The 26,582-nt window shown below is 36.1% G+C and overlaps 1 protein-coding gene and 2 pseudogenes across 1 annotated transcript; all 3 read left to right on the top strand.

Annotated features, from left to right (window-relative positions):
• The first annotated feature begins 2,461 nt into the window (after positions 1 to 2,461).
• On the top strand, positions 2,462 to 5,757 carry LOC137714549 (receptor-like protein 2; annotated as a pseudogene).
• Positions 5,758 to 6,876: 1,119 nt separating this feature from the next.
• LOC137716300 (proton pump-interactor 1-like) lies at positions 6,877 to 8,197 on the top strand (annotated as a pseudogene).
• A 3,260-nt stretch (positions 8,198 to 11,457) lies between these two features.
• On the top strand, positions 11,458 to 13,734 carry LOC137714550 (receptor-like protein 2). Its single transcript, XM_068453743.1, has one exon. It carries the CDS (start codon positions 11,458 to 11,460, stop codon positions 13,690 to 13,692), a length of 2,235 nt encoding a protein of 744 aa, XP_068309844.1. The 3' UTR covers positions 13,693 to 13,734.
• Positions 13,735 to 26,582: the final 12,848 nt, after the last annotated feature.

Below are 26,582 nucleotides of genomic sequence, written 5' to 3' on the forward strand. Positions count from 1 at the left end.
ACTAGTTCGAATCAAACCTTCGAAATACGTTAAGAATAAAATAAAATAATAATTTTAGGGACGGGATATCACAATATGAATATAATGAATGAATTCGATCTTCAATTTAAAATATTTACACAAATGAATACCACAAAATCTTATGTTATACTTGATGAAAGTATAAATAAACTCTAAGAAGTGTTAGTTAATCTATTATTTTTATGGGATACGAATTCTCTTAAACTAATTTCAACGATCCCAACCGTCAAACTTGTTTGTATATGCTTTGAGATCACATCAGAAAAAAATCACAAAAAACAAACATTCAGAGATCAAGTAACAGGACAAAGCTTTTCGACAGTTATAAACGAAAAATCACGATTTAACGGTTATTTTAACTCCGATTTTGATGATTTTTTACAGCTACACTCCTTGACCCTATATAAATACAATGAATGAATTCGATCTTCAATTTAAAATATTTACACAAGTGTATACCACTAAATTTTAAGTCATACTTAATGAAAGTATAAATAAACTCTAAGTGTTAGTCAATCTATCGTTTTGATGGGATACGAATTCTCCAAAACTGATTTCAACGATCCAAACCATTAAACTTGTTTGTATATGCTTGGAGATCACATCAGCAAAAAATCACAAAAAACAAACATTCAGAGATCAAGTAACGGAACAAAGTTTTTCGACGGTTATAAACGAAAAATCACGATTTAACAGTTATTTTAACTCCGATTTTGATGATTTTTTACAGCTACACTCCTTGACCCTATATAAATACAATTAATGAATTCGATCTTCAATTTAAAATATTTACACAAGTGTATACCACAAAATCTTATGTTATACTTAATGAAAGTATAAATAAACTCTTAAGTGTTAGTCAATCTATCGTTTTGATGAGATACGAATTCTCCAAAACTAATTTCAATGATCCAAACCGTCAAACTTGTTGTATATGCTTGGAGATCACATCAACAAAAAATCACAAAAAACAAACATTCAGAGATCAAGTAACGGGACAAAGCTTTTCGACAGTTATAAACGAAAAATCACAATTTAACGGTTATTTTAACTCCGATTTTGATGAGTTTTTACAGCTACACTCATTGACCCTATATGAATACAATGAATGAATTTGATCTTCAATTTAAAATATTTACACAAGTGGATACCACAAAATCTTATGTTATACTTAATGAAAGTATAAATAAACTCTAAGTGTTAGTCAATCTATCGTTTTGATGGGATACGAATTCTCCAAAACTAATTTCAACGATCCAAACCATCAACTTATTTGTATATGCTTCGAGATCACATCAGCAAAAAATTGCAAAAAACAAACATTTAGGGATCAAGTAACGAGACAAAATTTTTCGACAGTTATAAACGAAAAATCACGATTTAACGGTTATTTTAACTCCGATTTTGATGATTTTTTACAGCTACACTCCTTGACCCTATATGAATACAAAGAATGAATTTGATCTTCAATTTAAAATATTTACACTAGTGGATGTGGATATCACAAAATCTAATGTTCTAAACTTAATAAAAGTATGAATCAACTATAATATTAATAATTATATACATTAATTTAACAATTTTCTTTCTTGGTGGCAAATGGAGCGTTTTCATTATCCGATACTTTCTCAGTTAGCACGAGACGTGTTAACAATTCCCATTTCAACTGTTGCATCAGAATCTGCATTTAGTATTGGGGGTAGAGTACTAGATCAGTATCGTAGTTCATTGTTACCAGAAACAGTTCAAGCTTTGTTGTGCACACGAGATTGGCTATTTGGAAAAGGAGGTAATATATTTTTATACGGTATAGTATTATTATTTTGGTAAACTTCTCATAATTTGAATGATTTTTAATGTTTGGTTTTTCTATACTTAGTTTATGCGGAAGAAAGTTCTGATGTGGAAAACCTTACTGAAAACATCTTCAACATAACTCTTGAAGGCAATAGATCAAGTCAAAGTTCCAATACAATTTCATGATGATCGATGTAAATTGAAGATTTTGTAAATGGAGGTGTAAACTTTTGAGAACAAAAACTCTTTATCCTTGCACATTTAATACGTGTAATAGATTAGTAGTGTATTTATTATTTTTTTATTAGGCTCTTATTTTCGAGTGTAGATATAATACTTAAACGATAAATGTTTTATGTTTTGAAGTAATATTTATGTGGCAATGTGTGGTATGTGCAAATTTAAAAAAATATATATTTTTTTCTTAACAGGTCACAACAGGTCATAACGGGTCAGGTCACTTTACCTGTTGGGTAAAGTGACCCGACCTGTTAAGGACCCGTCAAGATAACGGGTGTGACACGACACGATCTGTTAAGATAATAGGTGTTACACGAACACGACAGACACAACCTGTTTGTCAGGCCTACTCCCATATATATGGATGTAGGCTTGCTACTGTAAGCAATATCTTAGGTAAAAAATGGCTCTTGTCTTCCTCCTCATATTGTTATTCTCTTCCATTTTATCAACAACAAATATTCATGCATGCAACCAAGCTGATCACACCTCTCTCCGGGCTTTCACCCGAACTCTATCTTCGCCCCCTGTAAATTGGAGTAGTCTAGTTGATTGTTGTCATTGGAACGGCATCACTTGTAATCAGGAGGGTCGGGTCATACATTTGCTATTACCCTCTAAAGGGCTCAAAGGAGGTATGTTTGTCTCATCACTTGAAAATCTCACACATCTCACCCACTTGAACCTTTCCCACAATTCACTTCATGGTACACTTGAAACTAAATTCTTCCCATCCTTGAATTGCCTCGAAATCTTTGACTTGAGCTATAACCTTTTTTCTGGAAAGATTCTGTTTTCTATACCACAAAAAAGTATTCAGACAATAGATTTGTCAAGCAATTACTTTCATGGTGCAATTCCATCTTCTTTATTCCAACAAGCTTGGAATTTGACTAGTTTCAATGTCAACAACAACACCTTCTTTGGGCCTATCCCATCATCTATTTGTCTTCGATCGTCTCCTTCCATAAGAATATTGGATTTTTCCTCCAATGAATTTAGTGGCAACATTTTTCGTGGGTTCGGTGGGTGTTCAAAACTGCAATCCTTCGTGCTGGTCAGAATTATTTGTTGGGATCACTTCCAGAAGATATCTATAACGCTACCAAACTTGAGGAACTTGCATTACCTCTCAATTCACTAAGTGGAGCCATTAGTGAAAGAATTGCTAACCTCACCCACCTCACAATCCTTGACCTCTATTTAAATCATATGAATGGCGCGCTCCCTTTCAATTTTGGGAAGCTCTTGAAGTTGAAATTCATGAATCTTGATTTCAACAACTTACAAGGTAATTTGCCCCAATCTTTAATGAATTGCTCAAACCTCGTAGAACTACGTATGGGATTCAACTACTTGGAAGGAGATCTCACCAAGCCTAATTTCTCCAAACTCAACCACCTTAGTAAACTTGACCTATGCGGGAATAACTTTACTGGTATCTTGCCGATAAGCCTTTACTCATGCACGTCTCTAAAAGCAATTCGTTTGGCTAAAAATCCTTTTCTAGAAGGGCAAATACAACCTCAAATTCTTTCATTGAAATCGTTGTCCTTCCTCTCACTTTCTTATGTACGGTTGACGAATGTCACATGGGCAATAAAGATATTAATGGGTTGCAAAAGTCTTCAGACACTCTTCCTTTCTGGTTCATTTGACCGCGAGGCAATGCCAACTGATGATGACATGGTTAATTTTCATGGATTCCAGAATCTTCATCTCTTAAGTTTGAAAGACTGTCGGCTCACTGGTGTGATACCTGGATGGTTATCAAACCTAAAGAATCTAGGGATTTTGCTTTTGAATATTAATCAACTCACAGGGTCAATTCCAAGTTGGTTAGGGACTCTTCCAAAACTCTCTGTTGTGGATTTGTCATTCAACCATATTTCAGGGGAAATACCAAAACAACTTTGTAGATTACCAATGTTAATGATGAATGCAACTTGAGCAGACAATTATGAATTCGAACTTCCCCTCATCCTCCTCCCAATAAAATTTCCAAGTTATATGCCTCATACATTGCCTAACTTTCCAAGATGGATAAATCTAGGGACTAATAACATTAGTGGTAGTATACCTATTGAGATTGGCCAATTGCAGCTTCAGGGTTTGCTTCTTAACAACAACATCTTCTCAGGCAACATTCCTGACCAAATATCTAACATAAAATCTTTAGAGTTTTTGAGCCTCTCCACGAATCATTTGTCTGGAAAAATCCCCTGGTCAATGACGAGCCTTAATTTCTTGAGAAAAATTGATGTCTCGTACAATAATCTCGAAGGACAAATACCGACAGGCACACAGCTCCAGAGCTTTGGCGCTTCTGTATTTGAGGGGAACCCTAAACTTTGTGGTGCTCCACTTCCAAATGAGTGCAGGGAAATTGATGTGGATAGTAAGAACAACGTCGAAAAAAATGCAGACGATGAACGTGAGGAGGTTCCTTGGTTCTATATATTTGCTTCCCTAGGTTTCATTGTTGGATTTTGGGGAGTTTGCGGTTCTTTAGCTCTTAAGAAGACATGGAGGTATGCATATTTTCGGTTCCTTGATAATATACAAGATACGCTCTATGTGAAGATGGCAATGTGCATGGCGAGGATCAAAAGAAGACCTAGGGAGTAGATTCTACTTTTTATTATATATTTTTCATTTTCAATAAAACTATTTGGATACACAAAATTAACTCAATTGGTCATACACTCTCTAATAGAGGTTAGGTTTAACACTGTTTGTGGACCGCACCTGTATTAAGGAGTGTGTCAACAAATGTGCCAATTTTGGGTATCCAAATAGTATGACTCTTTTAGTTTTTATTTGTTTATTTTCATCATGATGTAATGATTAGTATATTAATAGTACAATAAAACTATTCGAATGCACAAAATTAACATACGTGTTGACACATTTTCAAATACATGCGAGCTTTACTGTTGTATGTGATCTCGCCTAATATTAAAGAGTGTGTCAACAATAGTAATATATTCATCTAGTTTTTTCATGGTGTAAGCCGAATATCAAAGCTGATTGATAATATACTTTTTACATCACCTGTCGGAAGAAATTTATTATAGAATGACGACAATGTGAAGCAGATTTTATATGAACTTTGGGATATACAAAATGTTAAGGAGGAATATCATGCGTACGTGAATCACCGTGAACAAATAATTGAAATTTAAACTTTGATGGTTCAAATAATTGGAAGATGAAGTTACTTGTTTAAAATATGGCTTTCTTAGCTCAAAACTTGCCTCTCTGTAAGCGCACACACTCTTGGTAGCAAATGGTCCCATAAACTGAAAACTAGCCCCTTCGCAAAACAAAAAAAAAGGTAAGCTGGAAAATCACACCAGACTGATCAGGCGGTAAGTCTTGAATTGTTTTGGCAACATTTTCAGTTTATCTCTCTCTCTCTCTCTCTCCCCCCACTCTTTTTATGCTTCTGTATCAGTTATCAAATTTGGGGTACTCAAAATCTCAAAGTGTTCACTGTGATTTTAATTCCATCAATTTAGCAAGCTAGGGATCCTTGTGTTTTCACTGTACATATGTGGGCGTAGTTGTACTAGATGAATTATTGGGTCGAATTTACCCTGCAAAAATTTATTTTCAGAATAGCTGTAGGTGCTGTTGTATCTAACTTTTAACATCAGGATGAAATCATCTCTTTCTTGAGATGCAATTTAAATGAACAAACATTGTCAGTCCCTTGCATGATGACGTGGGTTTGAACCCCGTCAGTGACTAATCTTACAACATCTATCGATTGACAAAAGAACAAAAACAAACATTGTTGGTCCATTAAGCTGAAATATAAAAATTTGCAAAATCTTGTTAATGTAGCTTATGGATGGTGACTTAAAGGAAGTAAAAAAGAAGCAAGATGGTGTTAGGTTCAAAATTAAGCACCTTGATGATGCAGTGAAGGTGATTGACAAGGCAATTTCATCATTGCAGGAAGAGCTGAACATTGCAACTGAGAAGAGGGATAAGGCATTCGATAATATTTGTCAACTTAGGTTACAGATTGATCAGGCGGTAAGTCTTGAATTGTTTTGGTAACATTTTCAGTTACTCTCTCTTTCTCTCTCTCTCTCTCTCTCTCTCTCTCTCTCTCTCTCTCTCTATGCTTCTGTATCAATTATCTAATTTGGGGTACTCAAAATATAAAAGTGTTGACTGTGATTTTAATTCCATCAATTTAGCAAGCCAGGGATCCTTGTGTTTTCACTGTAAATATGTGGGCATATTTGTACTAGATGAATTATTGGGTTGAATATGCTCTGCAAAAATTTATTTCAGAATGGCTGTAGGTGCTGTTGTATCTGACTTTTAACAATCAGGATGAAGCCGTATCTCTTTCTTGAGATGCAATTTAAATAAACAAACATTGTCAGTCTGTTATGCTGAAAGATGAAAATTTTAGCAGGGAAACCAGTATATTTTGGTGAAGGGTTGAGTATATATAAGTAGTTGTAACTAGAATTACCTTAGCTTTCTGTTTATTTTTTCATTTGGACATTGTTTATTGTTTCTTATAATAAGTGTTCTCTTTGTTCATTAACTTTCGGCAACACTTTTCCATCGGTCCTTTTCTTTCCTTTTCCTTTTTAAAAATCTAGTGATCTTAAAAAGATGAAGGGGCACATTTTGAAGAATTATATTGGAAACAAGGTGTGTGAAATTTAGTTCAGTTCTAATTTTTTGCTTTATTAGAGTTGAGTAATTTCGGTTGGTATGTAGCCTCTTATTTGGACCATTTTGCAATATGAAACTGTAAATCGTGCAAATAGGTGTGTGTGTGTGTGATATTAAGGGGTGCATGTAATGGTTGTATTGTATGTGTGATATTATCACCTTTTTATTACATTGTTCTGATTTTCAGAATGCTGGCTTTTACCATAGCCGTGGGGTCATGACCAAAGCGAGAAATCTTGCTGCTAAGAACAATGTTAAAGCACTTGAAACACTTTCACCTGAAGATGTTTGTTATATGACTTTGCATTGTTTATAACAAGTTAACTCCTCCATATAAAGTATAAAAACTGCATTCTAAATATTGGTATTTTTTCTTTAGGTCGAGAAATTTATGTCCCTCTGGAACAGTAACAAGGATTTTAGGGATGATTATGAGAAAATTTTTTTGCCATCTCTCGACAGCCGGAACATGAGTAGGGATGGACGTATAAGAAACCCAGATGAGAAGCCGTTGGTGGTTGTGGAAGCACCTTTAGTAGAGACAGCACCAAAAGCTAATGCAAAACAAGTTAAGGAAGATACCAGATCTGCTCCATCAGATACTTCGCCTGTGCGGAAGGTTCAGAAAGAAGCCAAAATAAAGCAACTGCTCCAAAATCTACTTCAGAGGATGTTGACGTGGCAGACGAGGAAATATTTGTTTCTGAAAAGGAAACCCTAAAAGAAAATAAAATTGATCCTGCCAAGTTGAAGGAGATGAAAAGAGTAGAGGAGATTGAAAAAAAAATAAGCTGGCCTTGGAGAGGAAGAAGAAGAAGGCAGAGAAAGATGCAGCAAAAGCAGCTATTAGAGCTCAGAAGGAAGCCGAGAAGAAGCTGAAGGAAATTATCTATTTATTTTTTATTTTTTTTTGTAGTAGTTTGCTCTATTTAATATTGTTGGAATTAGAAACTGACGGGAGTTACCAATTTGACTTGCTTCAGGAGCGTGAAAAGAAGGCAAAGAAGAAATCATCTGCACCCGAGAGCAATCCTGAGGAACCGATAGAACCTGTTGCCGAGGTTGCAGAACCCGAAAAGGTAATTGAAAAGATTGAAGCTCCTGTCCCCGGCAAAGGCGAAGGTGCAAAAGGGGAACAGTCTGAGGAACAGAGGTCGAGCAAGAGGTTCAGACGCACTACCAAAAGCCATCATGAAGAGGAAGAAGTCGAGTACTAACTATTGGCTATGGGCCGCTCCTGCTGCTTTGTTAGTTGTGTTGTTTCTCGCACTTGGTTACTACTATCTTCTTTGAGGAAGGTAAGCCGGAACATCCCGAGGTAGAGAAGAGTCGAGAAGTACAATTTTCTGCTTGATAAGCGTTCGATAATGCCTAGGTCTATCTGTTTAGTTAAACTAAGTTATTTCTGATCTTTACATCCTTTTTGGGGGCAGACGCAAAATGAAGGAAAAATTTTGTCCTTTTTGAAACATTTAAGAACATTTGAATACATAGGCATACTAATAACACTTTAAAGTAGGCATGCATTCAAAAACAATTCATAAAACCCATGACTTTCAAAGCCTAGTATATGGTGAACCATAAGACTCTTTAACAATATTAAAGAGAATAAGAATTTAGAGATTCTTTACCCTTGAAGCTCATCCTTGATTACACAAGGGATTCACCCAAGTGGAGGGTCTTCAAGTCACCTCCTTGCTCCTTGGATCTTCCTTGTGATTTCCTCCCTTTTAGTGCTCCTTTTCTTCTTTGAGGATTTGAGGATATGTTCTCCAAAAACACCAAAGGTTTGGTGTCTCTAAGTCTCCACACCAAAGATGTAGTGTGAAGATGAAATGGATGACTTAGGGAAGAAGAAGATTGCTAGATGTTCCTCCCCTAAGTGGCCGGCCTCTATGTAGAAAATGAGAGAAAATGTTTCTCCCAAATTCAATTAGAAAACCCTAGGTAGAAACAAAGCTATAAAGATGACTTTATACTTCATCTTTTAGGTTAGTGGCAAACTTGCAATTAAGCAAAAATTCCCACTACCCTTGATATGGCCGGCCTCCATTTGTTATTGGGCTTAATTGCCCATTTTGTTTTAGTTGTCATACATCTTAAACATAATGGGCCTTGTGGACCAAAACGTTTTTGTGCCCCGAAGCCCAAAACTAACTTAAACGCCCAATACGAACGTTTCGTATAATTAATTAACTATTTAATTAATCTTGACCATTCTTCAATTAAACCATTTAATTGCTTATCCATTTCATATAATTTCTTCACTTATATCCTTACTCGGTGTACGATCCATTAGGTTCCAATTAGCGAGGTAGTGGGCGATATTACTCTTAACGATCGATTGTGAATTGAAACCACATTTCAATTCTCCCTTAAAATTAGTGTTTGCTAATCTTTAGGGCTTCGACAAACCATGGGTGACGCCTAGCAGCATGTCATGGTTACCCAAGCTAAGTAGAAGTGGTTGGAGAACCTATCCAGTTACAACTACAATGCAATACGGTCCTTCTCTAATACAATACTCTTAATCACATTGTTTAAGTGATAGTTTGTTTCATGTCTACTATCCAATGTGATATTTCTCTATATGATTCAATTGAATAAGATTTGGAACAACCTTCCTTAGTCATATTCATATGCTTTGGCCAAAGACTCTCGAATCATATCTTAGAGTATTCTCCTTCCACCATGGAAGGTTAGAGATCCCTTGTTGTGCATTCATATGCCTACATGACTAGATAGCTTGACCCCAACAATGTCGTGGACACTCCAATGGAATGTCGTTGACATAATCAAAAATCAAGGACCTAACCATTAGACATCAATGATGCCTCAGGTCAAAGGACTACTTTGCATATTGCAACTATTGAGTTCTCACATGACATGTATGTTCGAACTCTCGTTTGATCGTTGTTCAGTGTACTCGATTACTCTTTCGAGCACCTATGTGTTTGCCTTAGTGTCCAACACCAAATGACTTGAGACTAGTTCATACTCACACTTGAGTCGACATAACACATACTAACCTTAGCGGATTGTCAATGCCCAATTGGCAATCCTATGCCTAGGAACGTTTTAGGAATGAACATAAGAGAAAGGTCTCGTTAATTTAACTAACTTAAATCACTTGTCTCTTAGATCAAATACATTCCTTGGATTCCCTTATTGCTTAAACACAAGATACTATAAATAGTGATTAACAATAAGCTTTGCCCTCTATTAAACATATAAAAGTTTAACACAATAAGTATTCCAAAAAGCTATTACATCAAATGAGTGGCTTTGTGGGCATACTTCCAAGAAGCTATTACATCAAATGTGTCGTGTTACAACAACTGAAGTTCAACTTGTATTGGTGTTGTGGTGCGGAAGTCTTCAAAGAGAAGACATGATTTGATAACCACACGCAAAGTTGGAAGCAGGTATTGACTTTGTGGTTTTGCATACAATTGTCATGCGTTGAATTGCAAGCAAACACAGAAAGTCAAGACCTGCTTCAACTTCACTCGTGGCAGTCAAATCCAGAAAGTTAAGACATGCTTCCAACTTTATACACGTGAGTACTCCTTGACGCATTCAAGGGTTTGCAAAATGTAAATTAATGTCCCGCCATGGTTGTTTGCCAAGTTTTTCAATTTGGGAGTTTGCAATCTGATAACATCTTTTATGCTTGTTTGGTGTCTAAGATTGGATTAGATTCAAGCTTAAATGAAGGTCTTTGAATGATTTTTCAGTTTTAAGGAATTAGAAGGGGTCAGATTAGGCTTGAAAGAAACTTATTTCATTTTAGTTCCCAACCATTCCTTGTGAATTGAAAGTGATGAGTTTTCTTAATGAGTAACTCCTCTTCTAATTTCACTCTGAACCGGTTACTGTAATTTGCATGCATTCAGTTAGGGTCATATCTTTTGTTTTCTTGCATACCATGTATGCCACTAAATACTATTAAAATGGGACCAACATAATAATTTAGATTAAAATCGTAATTTACATGAGTGAAACCTAAAACGTGTTACCTGTAAATAAGAAGGAATATCAATGACTTTAGTTGCGTTTGCTGCCCTCTTTCGATTCCATGACCAACTAAGGTCTTCACTTTTGTTTCTTTCATGCAGTGCAAATTCTCTTCAAACGTCCAGATAATTCAAAGCTAGAAGAAAAATTGTTTCTTTCATGCCGCGTGCAAATTCTATTCAAACGTCCAGATAATTCAAAGCTAAAAGAAAAGTTATAATAACAACAACAACAACAATAATAATAATAATAATAATAATAATAATAATAATAATAATAATAATAATAATAATAACAATCTAAACTACATATTAATAAAATATTCTTTGTCAACTAAAAGAGCGCGAAAATAATGTTTAGTCTTCTATTAAAATAAAAAAGTTAAGAGCAGTCACGTAATTGCCCAACTCAAAATTTTGTTGATTTTTGTTTAAGTCTCCCCACTGCCACGTTCTCTCCTTCCTCTCTCCTACATTTAAAAAAATAAATAAATAAATTCATGCACACTTTGTGTGTGTGTGAGCATATACTAATAATAATAACAACAACAATAACAACATAACCACACACACAAAAAATATAAATAAATAAAAATAAAAATTCAAAGCTGCATACCATTACTTGCTCCTACATATATGGATGCAAACTTGTTACGGTAAGCAATATCTAAATTACAAAATGGCTCATGGCTTCTTCCTCCTCTTCTTATTCTCTGGCATTATTTCTACAACAAATATTCAAGCATGCAACCAAACTGAGCACACTTTTCTCCTGGCTTTCGCCCGCACTTTATCTTCTCCTCCCGTAAATTGGAGTAATTCTGTTGATTCTTGTCTTTGGAACGGCATCACTTGTAATGGGGAGGGTTGTGTTATTCACTTGCTCTTACCTTCCAACGGGCTCAAAGGAGGTATGTCTGTCTCATCACTTGGAAATCTCACATATCTCATCCGCTTGAACCTTTCCCACAATTCACTTTATGGCACACTTGAAACTAAATTCTTCTCGTCCTTGAAACATCTTGAGATAATTGATTTGAGCTATAACCTTCTTTCCGGAGAGATACCATTTTCTCTACCACCCAAAAATATTCAGACAATAGATTTGTCAAGCAATCACTTCCATGGTAAAATTACATCTTCTTTCTTTCAACAAGCTTGGAATTTGACTAGTTTCAATGTCAGCAAAAACACCTTCTCTGGGTATATCCCATCATCCATTTGTCTCCGATCATCTCCTTCCATAAGAATATTGGATTTTTCCTCCAACGAATTTAGTGGCAACATTTCTCGTGGGCTCGGGAGGTGTTCCAAGCTGCAGATTCTTCGTGCTGGTCACAATAATTTGTCAGGATCACTTCCAGAAGATATCTATAATGCTACCAAACTTGAGGAACTTGCATTACCTCTCAATTCACTAAATGGACTCATTAGTGAAAAAATCGCCAACCTTGTCAACCTCACAATTTTTGACCTCTACTTAAATCATCTGAGAGGTGTCATCCCTCTCAATTTTGGAAAGCTCTCCAAGTTGAAATTCATGAATCTTGATTTCAACAGCTTACAAGGTCATTTGCCCCCGTCTTTGAACAATTGCACAAAACTCGTAGAACTAAATTTGGGATTCAACTACTTGGAAGGAAAGCTTACCGTGATTAATTTTTCCAAACTTAGCCACCTTAGTAAACTGGATCTATCTTGGAATAACTTCACTGGTACCTTGCCGATAAGCCTTTACTCATGCAGGTATCTAAAAGCAATTCGGTTGAGTGGTAATCCAAACCTAGAAGGACAAATACAACCTAAGATTCTTTCATTGAAATCCTTGTCTTTTCTCTCACTTAGTTTTGTACGATTGACCAATCTCACAGGGGCAATGAAGATATTTATGTGTTCCAAAAGTCTTCAGACACTCATCATGGGTGGTTCATTCAACCGCGAGGCAATGCCAACTAATGATGACATGGGTAATTTTCATGGATTTCAGAATCTTCATGTTTTGAGTTTGGTTGGTTGTGGGCTTATTGGTCAGATACCTAGGTGGTTATCAAACCTAAAAAATCTAGAGGTGCTGGCTCTGGGTAAGAATCAAATCACAGGGCCAATTCCAAGTTGGTTGGGGACTCTTCCAAAACTCTTTTATGTGGATCTATCATTCAACCAAATTTCAGGTGAATTTCCTAAACAACTTTGTAGATTACCAATGTTAATGGGGAATGCATCTCGAGTGGACGATTATGAATTTGAACTTCCAATCTTCGGCGGCCTAAATAAAAAACTATTTTTGTATTTTTTGCCGCGTAGACTATCTAACTTTCCTGGATTAATATATATAAGGGCCAATAACATTAGTGGAAGTATACCTGCTGAGATCGGCCAATTGCAACTTCTTCGTCAGTTGTATCTTGACGACAATAACTTTTCTGGCGAAGTTCCAGACCAAATATCTAGCCTAAAATATTTAGAGCATTTGGACCTTTCTGGAAATCATTTGTCTGGAAAAATCCCCTGGTCAATGACAAGTCTTAATTTCTTGAGAGTATTTAATGTCTCATACAATGATCTTCAAGGACAAATACCGACAGGTACACAGCTCCAAAGCTTTGACTCTTCTGCATTTGAAGGGAACCCTAGACTTTGTGGTGCTCCACTTCCGAATAAGTGTAGAGAAATTGATGTGAATAGTAAGAACAATGTCGACCAAGATGTGGACAATGAACATGATGAGCTTCCCTGGTTTTATATCTTTGCAGTCCTAGGTTTTATTGTCGGATTTTGGGGAGTTTGTGGTTCTTTAGCTCTTAAGAAGACATGGAGGTACACATATTTTTGTTTCCTTGATAATGTACAAGATACACTCTATTTGAAGATGACAGTGTGTATGGCGAGGATGAAAAGAAGACTTAGGGACTAGATTTTACTTGTTATTATATATTTTTCATTTTCAATAAAACTGTCTCGAATAAAGATGGGCTTTACTATTGTCAAGGGACCGCATCTGTATTGGAGAGTGTGTGAACAAATGTGTTAAATTTTTGTATATCTAAATTGTATGACTCTTTCAGATTTTATTTGTTTTTTTTTTTTCCCCCCATCTCGATGTAAGGATTGTTCTACTATATAATAGTACAATAAAACTATAAGACAAATGGGAAAATAGGGAGAGAAATAGAGACTTGATTCGAAGAGAAATGGTGAAGCCCTAAATCGAGCTGCTTGGTGCAGAGAAGAGTGAGGTGAGGAAGAAGACGGGGAGAGGATTCAAGCAGAGAAACAGTGGGCCTAGAGTCTAAAACGGTGTGAGAAGAAAGGACAAAGTTGAAATAACAAAAAAGAAGCAGGGGTGAAAATGGAATAACACTGTTAATGAAAAGTATTTTTTGTGTTGATGTTTAGTATACGTATAATTTATAGCATTTTATTGAGCTAACATGCCCTACGAACAAATAATTCAAATGTTGTCCTGATCCGCACAGCTTACACAACCCAACTTCAATAACTCCTTGGGTTTCTCATATTTTCGCTGTAAAATTCATGTTCTATTCACAAATTATATTTTCTAGAAAAATCGTACGGAACACATTAAACTTAATAATTTAACACAAATTTACGATTAAATAATACGTAGAAGAGGTATAAAATATTTACAAAATGTCAACCTAACAATCATATACGTTGAATTATTGTCACTCGCACATTCTTCGTAGCTTATCTAGGTTGTTGTTTTGCTTAGTGCACCATTCCCACATTGTTTGGGCAATTGTGCAGGTGACAGGACTAAGTACATACGAGGAGTTAGTGTGGTACCTGTACAAAGGTCAGAGAGCTTGGAGCCAATAGGTTACCCTTCCACCATTCCTTGTATTATTTTTGGAGAGTCTATTTTGGGAGCCTAAGGGCATGTTATTGACACACCCTGACCTGGGAAGGTCAAAGCATGCTGGCCATCACCGTGAGGTGACGTAACAATAAGGGTAAGTGATGTGAAAAAGTGAATAAATTTAAACTAATTGAACTAATTATACCAAGCAGTGAAAGAGTGCGCAAGTCATAGGAATAACCCACTACAATTATTCAGGGCTTAAAAGACAGTACGACTACCAAATAGTAGTCAAAGCAACTAAAGTACATATATTACACAACAGTGATAAGTTCGTATGCCTAAACTAAATGTCATAATTGCCGAGATTCCTCAAGTGCCACAAAGAGTACAACTATCTAGGTCTTTGAGGGGCGAAAAATAAAGTTGAGTGGGTCAGCAAAACAATGGTTATAAGAACACCTTTAGTTTTGAATATACTAACCCCTCATCGTAAAACAAGTATAGTTTTCTTAAAACATACTACATAGGTATGTAAACAACAATAACAACAATATAACCAGGAAATATGCCAAGTCATAAGATATCAAATGCCACAGTAATATAATCATGTGATAATCAAGTACAACTTAGTGCTCATCTATCTAAGCTGACACATGAGTTCGAACAGATAATCTCTGACACAAACAAGACTGGGTGTAATCAATACGCTCTAGTACTACGATCACGTGAAGGCTAGTGCAGAAGCACGGTCACATACAAGTCGGATTGCCTAACGCAATCTACCTGACAAGACTGGCAATTATAAGCGTAAAAATGAAGTAAATATGCATTTAAGGAAACTATAACTATGTATAGGAATTAAAAAAAATAAAAAATAAAAAATAAAAAAATAAAAAAACAAACTGCCACTCACAAGTATGTCGCTGGATAATAGCCCCTGAGCCTAGCCTGGCCCCGTAAGTCCTCAGGATACGTTTCCCTTATATGTGAAATAACTATATTAGAATTAATTAAAGCACATATACGGAAACCTAAATAAAACTCTTATAGTTTGCTCAAACCTAGGGTTTAATACATGAAATCGATCTACTCGATGTCATGAACGTCCCCAAATTTTTAGAAATAATTTTGGACCTTGCACGTGCCCCCATGTGCCGACCAAAGCAAGGCTAGACATGCCCCTACACGCGGCTTAACCCTAATAGAAGCCTAACGGCCATTAGGAATATTCCGTTAAGTCCTTAACAGATGTTAACTGTGTTACCTGACACCGTTAGAATATTCCGTCAACTTTGATAGAATATTCTCCTTCTTCTCCGACGAGCCCCGTCGTCTGCCGCTGTCCTTCGCCACCTACGCTGCCATCTGCAACTCAAATCTCGCTGGTTTCTGGAAAATTTTCAAACTTGCATAACTTTTTCATTGTTCAACCATTTTTGACCTACTTTATATGGGTTTGAAGCTTATGAAGAGTAGAATCGCATTATACCTATTTGGAGTCCAAAAAGTGAATGGAGGTTGTCAGAAATCACCTCGAAAGTTTCGGACGAAAACGAACTCTTCGAAACTCGATCGTTTCATTTCCAAACTTCTTCCAAATTGTTGAAGGAGTCTCGAGGAGTTATGTAGGAGTTTCTCTAAGCTTCAAAACTTCCTAACTCGCTCGAAAATACGTCGAACTCAAATCGTCCGAGTTCAGACCTTCCGAGTTAACGAGTCAAATCTCGTCTAAACTGAGTTCTAAGGGTATGGTTGTGCACGTGGAAGTGAGATAAGCATGAAAATGAGATTCTTGGGTTCGATCTGTGACCTTTGAAGCTTATAAAGGGTTGTTGCAGAGGGATGGTATACGGGAATGAGAGAGAAGGAAGAGAAACAGAGAGTTCATTTTTTTTTATTTTTGATTGGGTACCGTGTAGAGGGAAATGATGGGATTGGTGAGAGGTTTGAGGGAGTTGATTGGTGAGTGACACAAAGGGAAGGGCACGGGTAGGATAAATAGGAAACTAGGGATAAGTTTTCTGATTTTCTACAGTAAGAGGAAATCGAAATCTATTCGTAACAGTGTTTTCACACTGATAAAAATTCACGTACACTCGTAACAATGTGTACAAAATAATTACGGAAGTGAGAATATAAAGTAAGAGAAATAAAAATGTCCACGCCACTTGCCTCTAAGGGCATAATAAACAATTCACAAGTCAGGGTAGAAATTACATAGGAAAATTAAGGATAGGTCGTCACAATCTACCCCCTTAAGAAAATTTTGTCCTTAAAATTTCAATACTGACTGCAATCAAAACCATAGAACAGACATGGGTACATATCTCGGATGCACTTTTCTGTCTCCCAAGTAGCTTCCTCGACTGTGTGGTTTCTCCACAAAACTTTCACCATCTGTACAATCTTATTCCTAAGAACCTTATCCTTCAAATCGAGGATAGTTACTGGGACCTCATCGTAGGTCAAATCTGGATTGATCTCCAGTGGTTGAGGAGGGATTACATGTAACAGATCAGAGACGTATCTCCATAGCATCGACACATGAAACACGTTATGCACTCTCGCTAACTCTGGCCGCAAAGCGAGTCGATAAGCAACTTCACTAACTCGTTCAAGAATTTGGTACGGTCCAATGTACCTAGGGTTGATCTTCCCTTTCTTTTCGAATCGCACAACACCTTTCCACGACGATAATTTCAAGAATACCCAATCACTAACCTTATAAGCTCTGTTAGTGGAATGTCTGTCGACGATACTCTTCTGTCGATCCTGGGCCACTTTCAGGTTAATCTTTATCACCTGAATGTTTTGTGTAATCTCATCCACGATCTCAGGGCCCACCAAAACTCGTTCACCAACCTTAAACCAACATAGTGGAGCACGACATGGTTTCCAATACAACGCTTCAAATGGTGCCATACCAATACTAGAATGGAAACTATTATTATAGGTGAACTTTATCAACGGTAAGCGTTTGTGCCAAGCGTCTCCAAATTGGAGGACCGATGATCTCAACATATCTTCCAAAGTCTGGATAGTTCTCTCTGACTGCTCATCGGTTTGAGGATGATAGGCGGTGCTGTAGAGTAATCTCGATCCCAAAGCTTCTTGAAAAGCTACCTATAACTTCGAAGTAAATCGGGGATCCCGGTCATAAATGATATTAACTGGAACTTCATGGTACTTAACAACTTCAGAGATAAACTGTTCGGCCAACTGACTCAGTGAATAATTCTCACGAACATGTATGAAGTGTGCTGACTTGGTAAGTCGATATACTATTACCCAGATACCATTATAACCATTTCGTGTACGAGGTAATTTGTACATGAAATCCATCATAATATCTTCCCATTTCCACTGAAGTATTGGGAGTGATTGTAGCAATCCAAATGGCTTTTTCCTTTTCGCCTTAACCTGCTGGCAAACTGTATAACGACTAACATACTCTGCAATTTCTCTTTTCATACCTCGCCAATAATAGACATGGTATGATACATCTTAGTACTCCCGGGATGCATCGCATAAGTAAAAATATGTGCTTCATCCAATATGTCTCTCTTTAGTTCCTCAACATTTGGCACAAACATTCGATCACCTTGCATCAACATGCCATTAGGATCTCTAATCCTGAGGTCTTTCTTTTCCCATTTGACACTGCCTGTATCAATTCCTGAGATTCTGTATCGTTCCTTTGGGCTTCGAGGACACAATCTAATAGAACTGGCATGACCTGAAAACTAGCAATTAGGGCTCCACGTCGCTCCACTTCCAAAGCTACTTTAGTGGATCTTAGATCAGTCAAAAAAGGAATGCGACTTGCATAAAGAACATTAAGTCGGGCATGAGACTTCCTATAAGAGCATCAGCTACAGAATTAGCACGACCTAGGTGATACTCAATGGTGCAGTCATAATCACTGAGCAGCTCTACCCACCTCCGTTGCCGTAGATTAAGATCTAGTTGAGTGAAGATATATTTAAAGCTCTTATGATCAGTGAAGATCTTACACTTTTCCCCATAAAGATAATGCCTCCAAATTTCAAAGCAAAGATAATAGCCGTCAACTCGAGATCATGAGTAGGATAGTTCATCTCATGGGGCTTTAACTGCCGTGATGCATAAGCAATCACCTTTTCATGCTGCATTAACACACACCCAAGACCATTTAGAGATGCATCACTGTAGATCTTGAAGTTCCCACCGTCATTGGGAAGTGCTAAGACAGGTGCGTGAGTGAAAAGGTACTTCAACTGTTGGAAACTCTGCTCACACTCTTCACTCCACACAAACGAAACTTCTTTTCTAGTCAACTTTGTCAAGGGTAGTGTTATAGTTGAAAAGTCATTCACGAAGCGTCGATAATAACCAGCAAGACCAAAAGAAAGCTTCGTACTTCAGTAACCGTCTGAGGTTGTTCCTAATTCTCCACGGCCGCTACTTTCTGAGGATGCACAGACACACCTTGAGCTGATATCACGTGCCCTAAAAATGACACATGATCCAACCAAAACTGACATTTGCTAAACTTGGCGTACATCTGATTTGCCCTTAATGTCTTTAGAACCAAACGTAGATGCCTAGCATGATCAGTCTCGTTCTTAGAATACACCAAAATATCATCTATGAAAACAATGACAAACCTGTCGAGGTATGGATGAAATAGTTGATTCATCAGGTTCATAAAAACTACCGTTGCATTAGTCAACCCAAATGGCATCACAAGAAACTCATAATGACCATATCGAGTTCTGAAAGCGGTCTTCGGAACGTCATCGCTTTTGATCTTCAACTGGTAGTAATTAGACCTTAGATCAATCTTCGAGAAAACACAAGCACCTGTAAGCTGGTCAAAGAGGTCATCAATACGAGGTAATGGATAACGTTTTTAATCGTCACCCAGTTTAACTGCCTGTAGTCGATACATAACCTCAAAGTTCCATCTTTCTTCCTTACAAACAGAACTGGAGCTCCCCAAGGGGATGTACTTGGCTGAATGAAACCTTTATCAACAAGCTCTTGCAACTGAGTTTTAAGTTCCCTTAACTCTGCAGGAGCCATACGGTAAGGTGTAAGAGAAATAGGATTAGTACTTGGAAGTAGATCGATGGTGAACTCCACTTCATGATCTGGGGGTAAGCCAGGTAACTCCTCAGGAAAAACATTGGGAAAGTGTCTAACTACTTGTGCATCTCCTCATGCTAATGTATTAATGCAACTTGTAGGCGACTTAAGGCATCAAAGGTTGGTGTCGTGTTACTTCCAAAGACTTGAAAAACTTCTCCCCTCGCTCGATCTTGCCAATTCTGGTTTTGACTTAGTAAAATCATTGTCCAAACGAGCAACACCGAAGTGGTATCTTGCTCGGCAAAGTAAAATAGCTTACATTCATCGATCATATCTTAGATACTCATTCCAGCATTTTTGTTGTTCCTGCCATTTTCCTTAATTTCTTTGGAGTTGGACTCCAAAAGTATACCTAATAAATCATCTTTTGGGGCTTCACCTGTCTTAATCGCTTCTTCTCTTTTGTTTATGATACCCTTGAGTAACCGTCTTAGTTCTTTGTCGATACCCTTCATCCTCTGTTCATCTTGGTTGGTATAAAACTGTACAAATTGAAGCACTTTCTTTAATGGTTGTAACATTTTTTTTCTTCTTTTTCCATAAAAAGATATTTAAATTTTACCTCCATCCTGTGATACAAACACTTCTTAAACTTATTGAGAAAATTCTCATTTGCTCCTTTAGAAGTTGGAATATTTGCCTTCCCTCCTCATAGCTACTTCCAAATGCAGCTCGAGAAATCACATCGCTTGCCAAACTCTCAAGCGAAGACCACACATCTAACTCACATGAACACCCTCTTTGGCCACCAAGCTTTCCCATGTATTAATCATTTCTCTACAGCTTTGGTGAAATGTCGGTAACAGACCCTGCGGTGTGCAAGACAAACCAGAAAAAGAAAGAAAAAAAAAAATCAGAAATTATCACCATTAATAGAAGAAAAAAGAGGATAGAAAAAAACTCAAGAATTTTGAATGCATGCATGTTGCCAAGAGTAGAATACCTTTAGCTTCTCTAGATGGAATGCTGGGTTGATAATCTTTCTGTGTTAAGCCCATTTCTCACCATTAATAGTCCCAAGTCCGGAGAGCAACTTCCTAAGTGAAGTATCATATTTATTGAAGGGGTCCCTCAAATCTTCTGGATTCATAATGTTCACCCTTGGTCTGGTACCCATCCAAATAAAAGAATTCTTACCTGCAAATTAAATTTAGGCTTTTTAAGCAAAATAGTTCTTGAGATTTGCATAACTCCTCACTTTGGTCCTTGAGATTTCAAATCAATAGAAGTGGTTTCTGAGATGTCCACCATCCATCATTTTGGTCATTTCGTTTAAAACTCCGTTAAGTGTCTTGGAGCCCTTGGTTGGACGTTTGGGCAATTTTCAAAGCTTCTTAACTCAATTGTTTCTTAACAAAATTTGACCCATAATATATCAAAATGAAGATAGGAAAGTTTAGAATAAGATTATAACTATTTGGAAGCCCAATGGTTGCTGGAGATGGTCAGAAAATAGCCTCAAAGTTGACTGGTCCGAGGGAAAACTGGAAAACTCACCGGAAACTGGGCAAACTTTAAACGTTCATAACTTCTTCAATACTCAACGAAATCAAGTGATTCAAAAACGAAAATCATACTTTTTGACGAGACGAAGAGAATGATACCTTTTTCAGTAGCTAACTCGCAGTGTTTGGCCGGAAAACGACTAAAAAATGCCTGCCTTGGTCTCGAGTTAGGATCATAAGATGTCATTTTTTTTACTATATTTCACTTCTTTTTTTTAAAGGCTTTTGGCCGAGACGATCTAATTTCAGTCTCTGACTGCTCAAATGATAACTTTTTAAATATGTTGTTGATATCTCCTCGCTATATCGTTGACATCTCATCCATATGTTGTCGATTTAATTTTGTTCAATTCAAAAATTGAAATTTGATGTTAAATCATTTTAGCCAGCATCCCTTATTTTAATAAAGAGTTAATAATTACTTTTAAATTTAAGGATATTACAGTAATTCCAATTTAAACTCACTCGAATCTCTCATATATTTTCTCTCTTTTTTTCTAATGTCGTTATGTCGCCATTATGTTCAACATGTCCTCGATTAATTTGTGTATATCTTTCCTACTAATCTTTTAATCGAAGATTTATGTTGGTACAGAGAGGGCTGAACTAAGCCCAAAACGGTAGACGCTCTCCCCAACATTCGCAATGCCTGGACGCCAATTGGTTTGATCGAATGTAACACCAATTGGTTTTATCAAAGTTGCGAGCACTTGTTACATGTTATATAATCTCCACCCTATGGACTAAATCTTCACGAGTCCCTGGCTTTCTTATGTCATTTTTTTCATGACATTGGTTAGGGTATAAGGCGAATGCAAACCCTAAGATGTTAGAGAACTTTTAGGAAGGAGAAACAGACAATTTCAACACTTGCACCTACTTTTGCCCACTATAACAAAGGTTATGATTGACTGTTTGGTTGGAGATGTGTTTTTTTTATGGTTTTACATTAGTAGGCTCACCAAATATGCCCCAGTCAGCTCAAGAGTTTGAATATTAGCATCACCCTCTCCTCAGTTATGTTCAAGCTTAACTCTTAATGTCTTTAGCCTGACATTTCTGATGTCCAATTTTACATTGGTTCAAATAGAGGAAATTAACTCTAAGAAGGGGAAGTTTGCGAGCTCATTATTTATCTGTAAGTTTCAAAACGGGGAACAATCTAACATAACTGCTCATGGATCTGAAAGAGTCTTGAGTTAGCATTTTTTGTAGCCTAAAAGCCTGAGGTTCTCTTCAAAAGATCAGGCATACCCTGCATCGAACTTTGGCTCTATTTTGTTCACGTCTCATGGTGGCGCTGGTGCGGTTTATCCTGATTAACCAATAGCATCGTTGGTGGTTCTGTGTGCATAGTGCCTATTGTTGTGGTCACTATTTGTTTCTTTTGCAATTTTTCTTTAGAGTCAGTGATGCTTGTATATATGCAAAAGAGTGTTCCCTTCCTAGTTTTGTTGGTAATTTTGTGTGCAAAGTCTCCCATGAGGCGGATTATGAAATGATTGAATTTTTAGTTGTCGGGATTGAAGTTCTTTTGGCTTTGGAGTGCTGGATGTGTTCTCATGTTTTTCACACTCAAAAATCCCCCAATATAGTGGCTATTAGATTGGCAAGTTGGCCTTGTCTTTTGTTTTGGAGTCTTTTTTGTTTGAGGATCCTTCAGATTTAACCTAGGACGTCCTATTTGAAGTTGTCATTTTTCTTAAAATGCTAATAAAACCACTATCATTAATTTCGCCTAAAGAAAATGATACATTGACGACCTAGATCAAATCCTAAAAAAGAATCATTTCAGTTATTTAAATTTGTAAAGTATATTTCAGCAAGTTTTCCAATCTCTCAATCGCATTTGGAAAACAAAACAAACAACCTTTACAGGCTTTGAGCGAAAATTAAAGAGGACTTGCTTTTGAAGAAAATTGGAAAAGAAGCAGCTGTTTAAACAGATTACAAACCTAGCTTAGCTACTAAATTGCGAAGAACATGCTAATTAAAACAAGATGAACACTCAAGCCACCTTATTAAAAGTAGTTATATCGTTTATTGTGAGGTATAAACGCAATAATGGAATACAAAACTGGGGCTTCTAGATCCCCAGTGATAGAACACGTATTTCTCTACATTCACAATTAGTGTTCGACTCAACCTGTCCACCACATCATATTTATTATTAACAATGAATATATATTTCTAAGCATACCCACAGTATCCATACTCACATTTAACCCCATACTTGCATTTTTTACCACACTTGCCACAGTTGTTGGCATCCGAAGTAGTATTCATGCAAGTTCCATTGCAACAACGCATTCCAAACTTGCATTTATTCCCACATTTTCCACAATTGTTCTTATCGCTAAGAACATTTCGGCAATGTTTCTTGCAGCAATAGAGAATGCCGGTCCCTTTGTTTGCAGAAATCCCATTGCAAATGTTCTTGATTGGGTTACATTGTGCACCTTTTTTGATGATGCTGGCCAAGAACCTGCTTCTTGATCTGAAGTTGGGATTCGGGGAGTCGATTACGTACACTTCGTCATTGTCTTCGAGCTCCGACAATGAGAAGGCCATTTGAAAATGCAGAGCTAGGAGTGAATGTATCATGAGGAAGAAGATGGTGGTGAGCTTGAGGAGGTTGGCCATTGTCTAAAAAAATAGGGGGTTCGTTGGCCACAAGAGTGTAAAGAAAGGGAGGATGTGGATATTTATACTGTAGGTTGTTTCTTTAAATATAAAATTAAACATTTATAAAGTTGAGTTTTTAATTTTTTTTTTTCTCTATTTTATTAAAACTTAAAAGTTGAGTTTCAAGGAAAGTCTACATTGCAATTAATAAACAAGGAGAATAAACCAATTAGTCGCAACTAATGAGTCAAGATTAATCCATTGATTAGTGCATTATATTCGGCTAAAGCACATGAGATCAAAGAGGTTGGCTTCCTAATTCTCCGCCCTTGGAAGAGCCTTAGATTCGTTGTCACATTGGCAACCTATACATATAAAAGAAGAAGAAAACATTTGTGTGTGTGACTTTTGTACAAGTATTAAGTTGTCAACTAAGACTTTTATTTATTTAATAATGGATTTTCAGACAAATAATTTTCAAATTAAGTAACAAAAGTTGAAATTAGAGCATATATAAGAATCACTTAATAAACAAATAAATATGTATAACCAATAGTCTTTGGTCTAGTGCTACTTGTGATCTCCACCTTGGTTGAATGAGGGTTGTGTGTATACATGTATGTGTGTGTGTGTATATATATATATATATATTTGTGGTGAATTTACTAATAAGTTAATTGTGGTTTGTCTTATTGTAGTGTCGTAATTTGTTTTGAGTTTATTTTATGTAATATTTGTGAATATTTCTATATTATTTATAAAAAAAATAACATAAGAAAATATTTGTAAGAGTTACTAAAAAAATTCATATATTCATTGCATTGTGTCTACCGTCTAACATGATGATAACATGTTTATTGACAAAAGGAAGATGTGTCACATACAATCACCATACGATCAACATATTTGTAATTCTCATCCACGATATTGAGAGTTCTTTTACTATTGCTAAAATACTTTAATATATTTATTGCTTAATATTGATATTTTTCAAAATATGTAAATTGAAGGTCGTGTGTTATTCGGGATTAGTGAGATTCAGCAGACAGCTTGTCTTGCCGAGATTTTCGTCTTCGATGTGAGTGGTTTATGTAATGTGTTCAAAACTTCTTATTTTTCAGTAAATGTAAAAACCATGAGTTGTCGTGGAATTTGATCTATTTACAAATATCTCTCTATTTTCAAGTAAAAAATGTTAGCTTTCAGGACATGTGTTGATGTGTAAGGTTCTAAAAAATGCTAAGTGCTAGTAGAGCGTCAAGTTGGGGCTTAATGGCTAGGTGGGGCATATAGGCAGGGGACTAGGCGGATTTAAGTAAACTTGTGACATATTGTATAAATAAGTGTCTATTAATATTTAAAAGAAATACATAATTATATTGGGATTTATGAACTGCTAAGTAGAATGACATATAGATCATAAAGTATTAGAACATATTAAAAACATGGAGAACAAACATATAATGAGTGTTCATCCAAATATTCAACAAGCCTCTAACAATTTAGTGAAAAATTAGAATGCAAAATGTAAGCTATCTATGTTTTGTTTAAGTGAGAATTGTGATATAGGTGGGTGCCTAAACATGTTTAGGCGTCACTTCTTAATTTTCAAACATCTAGAGATTAATCAGAACGGTGATTATCTGGTTAGTGCCTAGGCAGGACCTAGGCAGCATTAAGCATAGATTTTTAATTAGAACAGTATGTGTACATATACATTATATTTTTTATTTCTATAAATGATTATTCAATACCAAATTATTATGCTAACTTATTGTGTAAACTTAACATAAAATTTTAATATTTACAAACAAAATACAAACCGTAAAACTTAATAAGAGTGATATATTTAAAAAGGAGTAATATGAAATTTTGAGTATAATCATTGAAAAATAAGTAATAAGCATTGCTCGTCGAGGATCTTCTATTTCGGCAGAAAGTGCGTTTATGTCACAATTAGGCCATGTTACACCCACTAAGGTTGATTGGTTGATCCAATGTTTTGTCGACGTATATAAACAAATCAGGACTGCCAAAATCGGAAGGGTTTGACTACTCTCGTGCATTCTTGCCCTCTGATTTCTGACCAAATCAAACAGAGATTACGCGCGTTGACCTAATTACTAGCTAATTCTTCTTTTTATTCTGGCCACTTGCACGTGACGCTTTATGTGAAGTTTTGTCTAATGATGGCAACCTTTTCGTTTAAACTTTTTTGTTCTATTTTTTTCTCTTTTTTTCTTTTTATATTATATTCTGTATATTGCACGATGATTCAAATTGTTTATTTTTTAAATTATTATTTAAAAATTAACTCCACCAAAATCAACTGAAACGAAAATCATTTAGTTATCTAACAATTGTCATCATGTCATTTTGTTAAACACTAAAATTATGACAACATTAATTGAACGGTTAAACAATTGATTGGTCTTTCACAAAGTTAATATTTAAAGCATGAATTAAAAAGTAGACAGGTTCTGATTATGGTGCAAGATTGCATAATGTGGTAGAGAACCAAGAAGATAGAGATAGAAGGTACGAATTAGATGGTCAGTAGCAACCCTTACTCCTATTTTTTTTATTTTAACCTTGTTAGAAAAAACTAGAAACATAATAAGGCTAAATGAGTAATATACGTTTATTTTTATTACAAACGATATTCTACACAAAAATAAGGGAGAAAGATTTGAATTTAGACCACAATAAATTAAAAATAAA

The sequence above is a fragment of the Pyrus communis genome, chromosome 14 (assembly GCF_963583255.1).
Source record: "Pyrus communis chromosome 14, drPyrComm1.1, whole genome shotgun sequence".
Classification (NCBI taxonomy): domain Eukaryota; kingdom Viridiplantae; phylum Streptophyta; class Magnoliopsida; order Rosales; family Rosaceae; genus Pyrus; species Pyrus communis.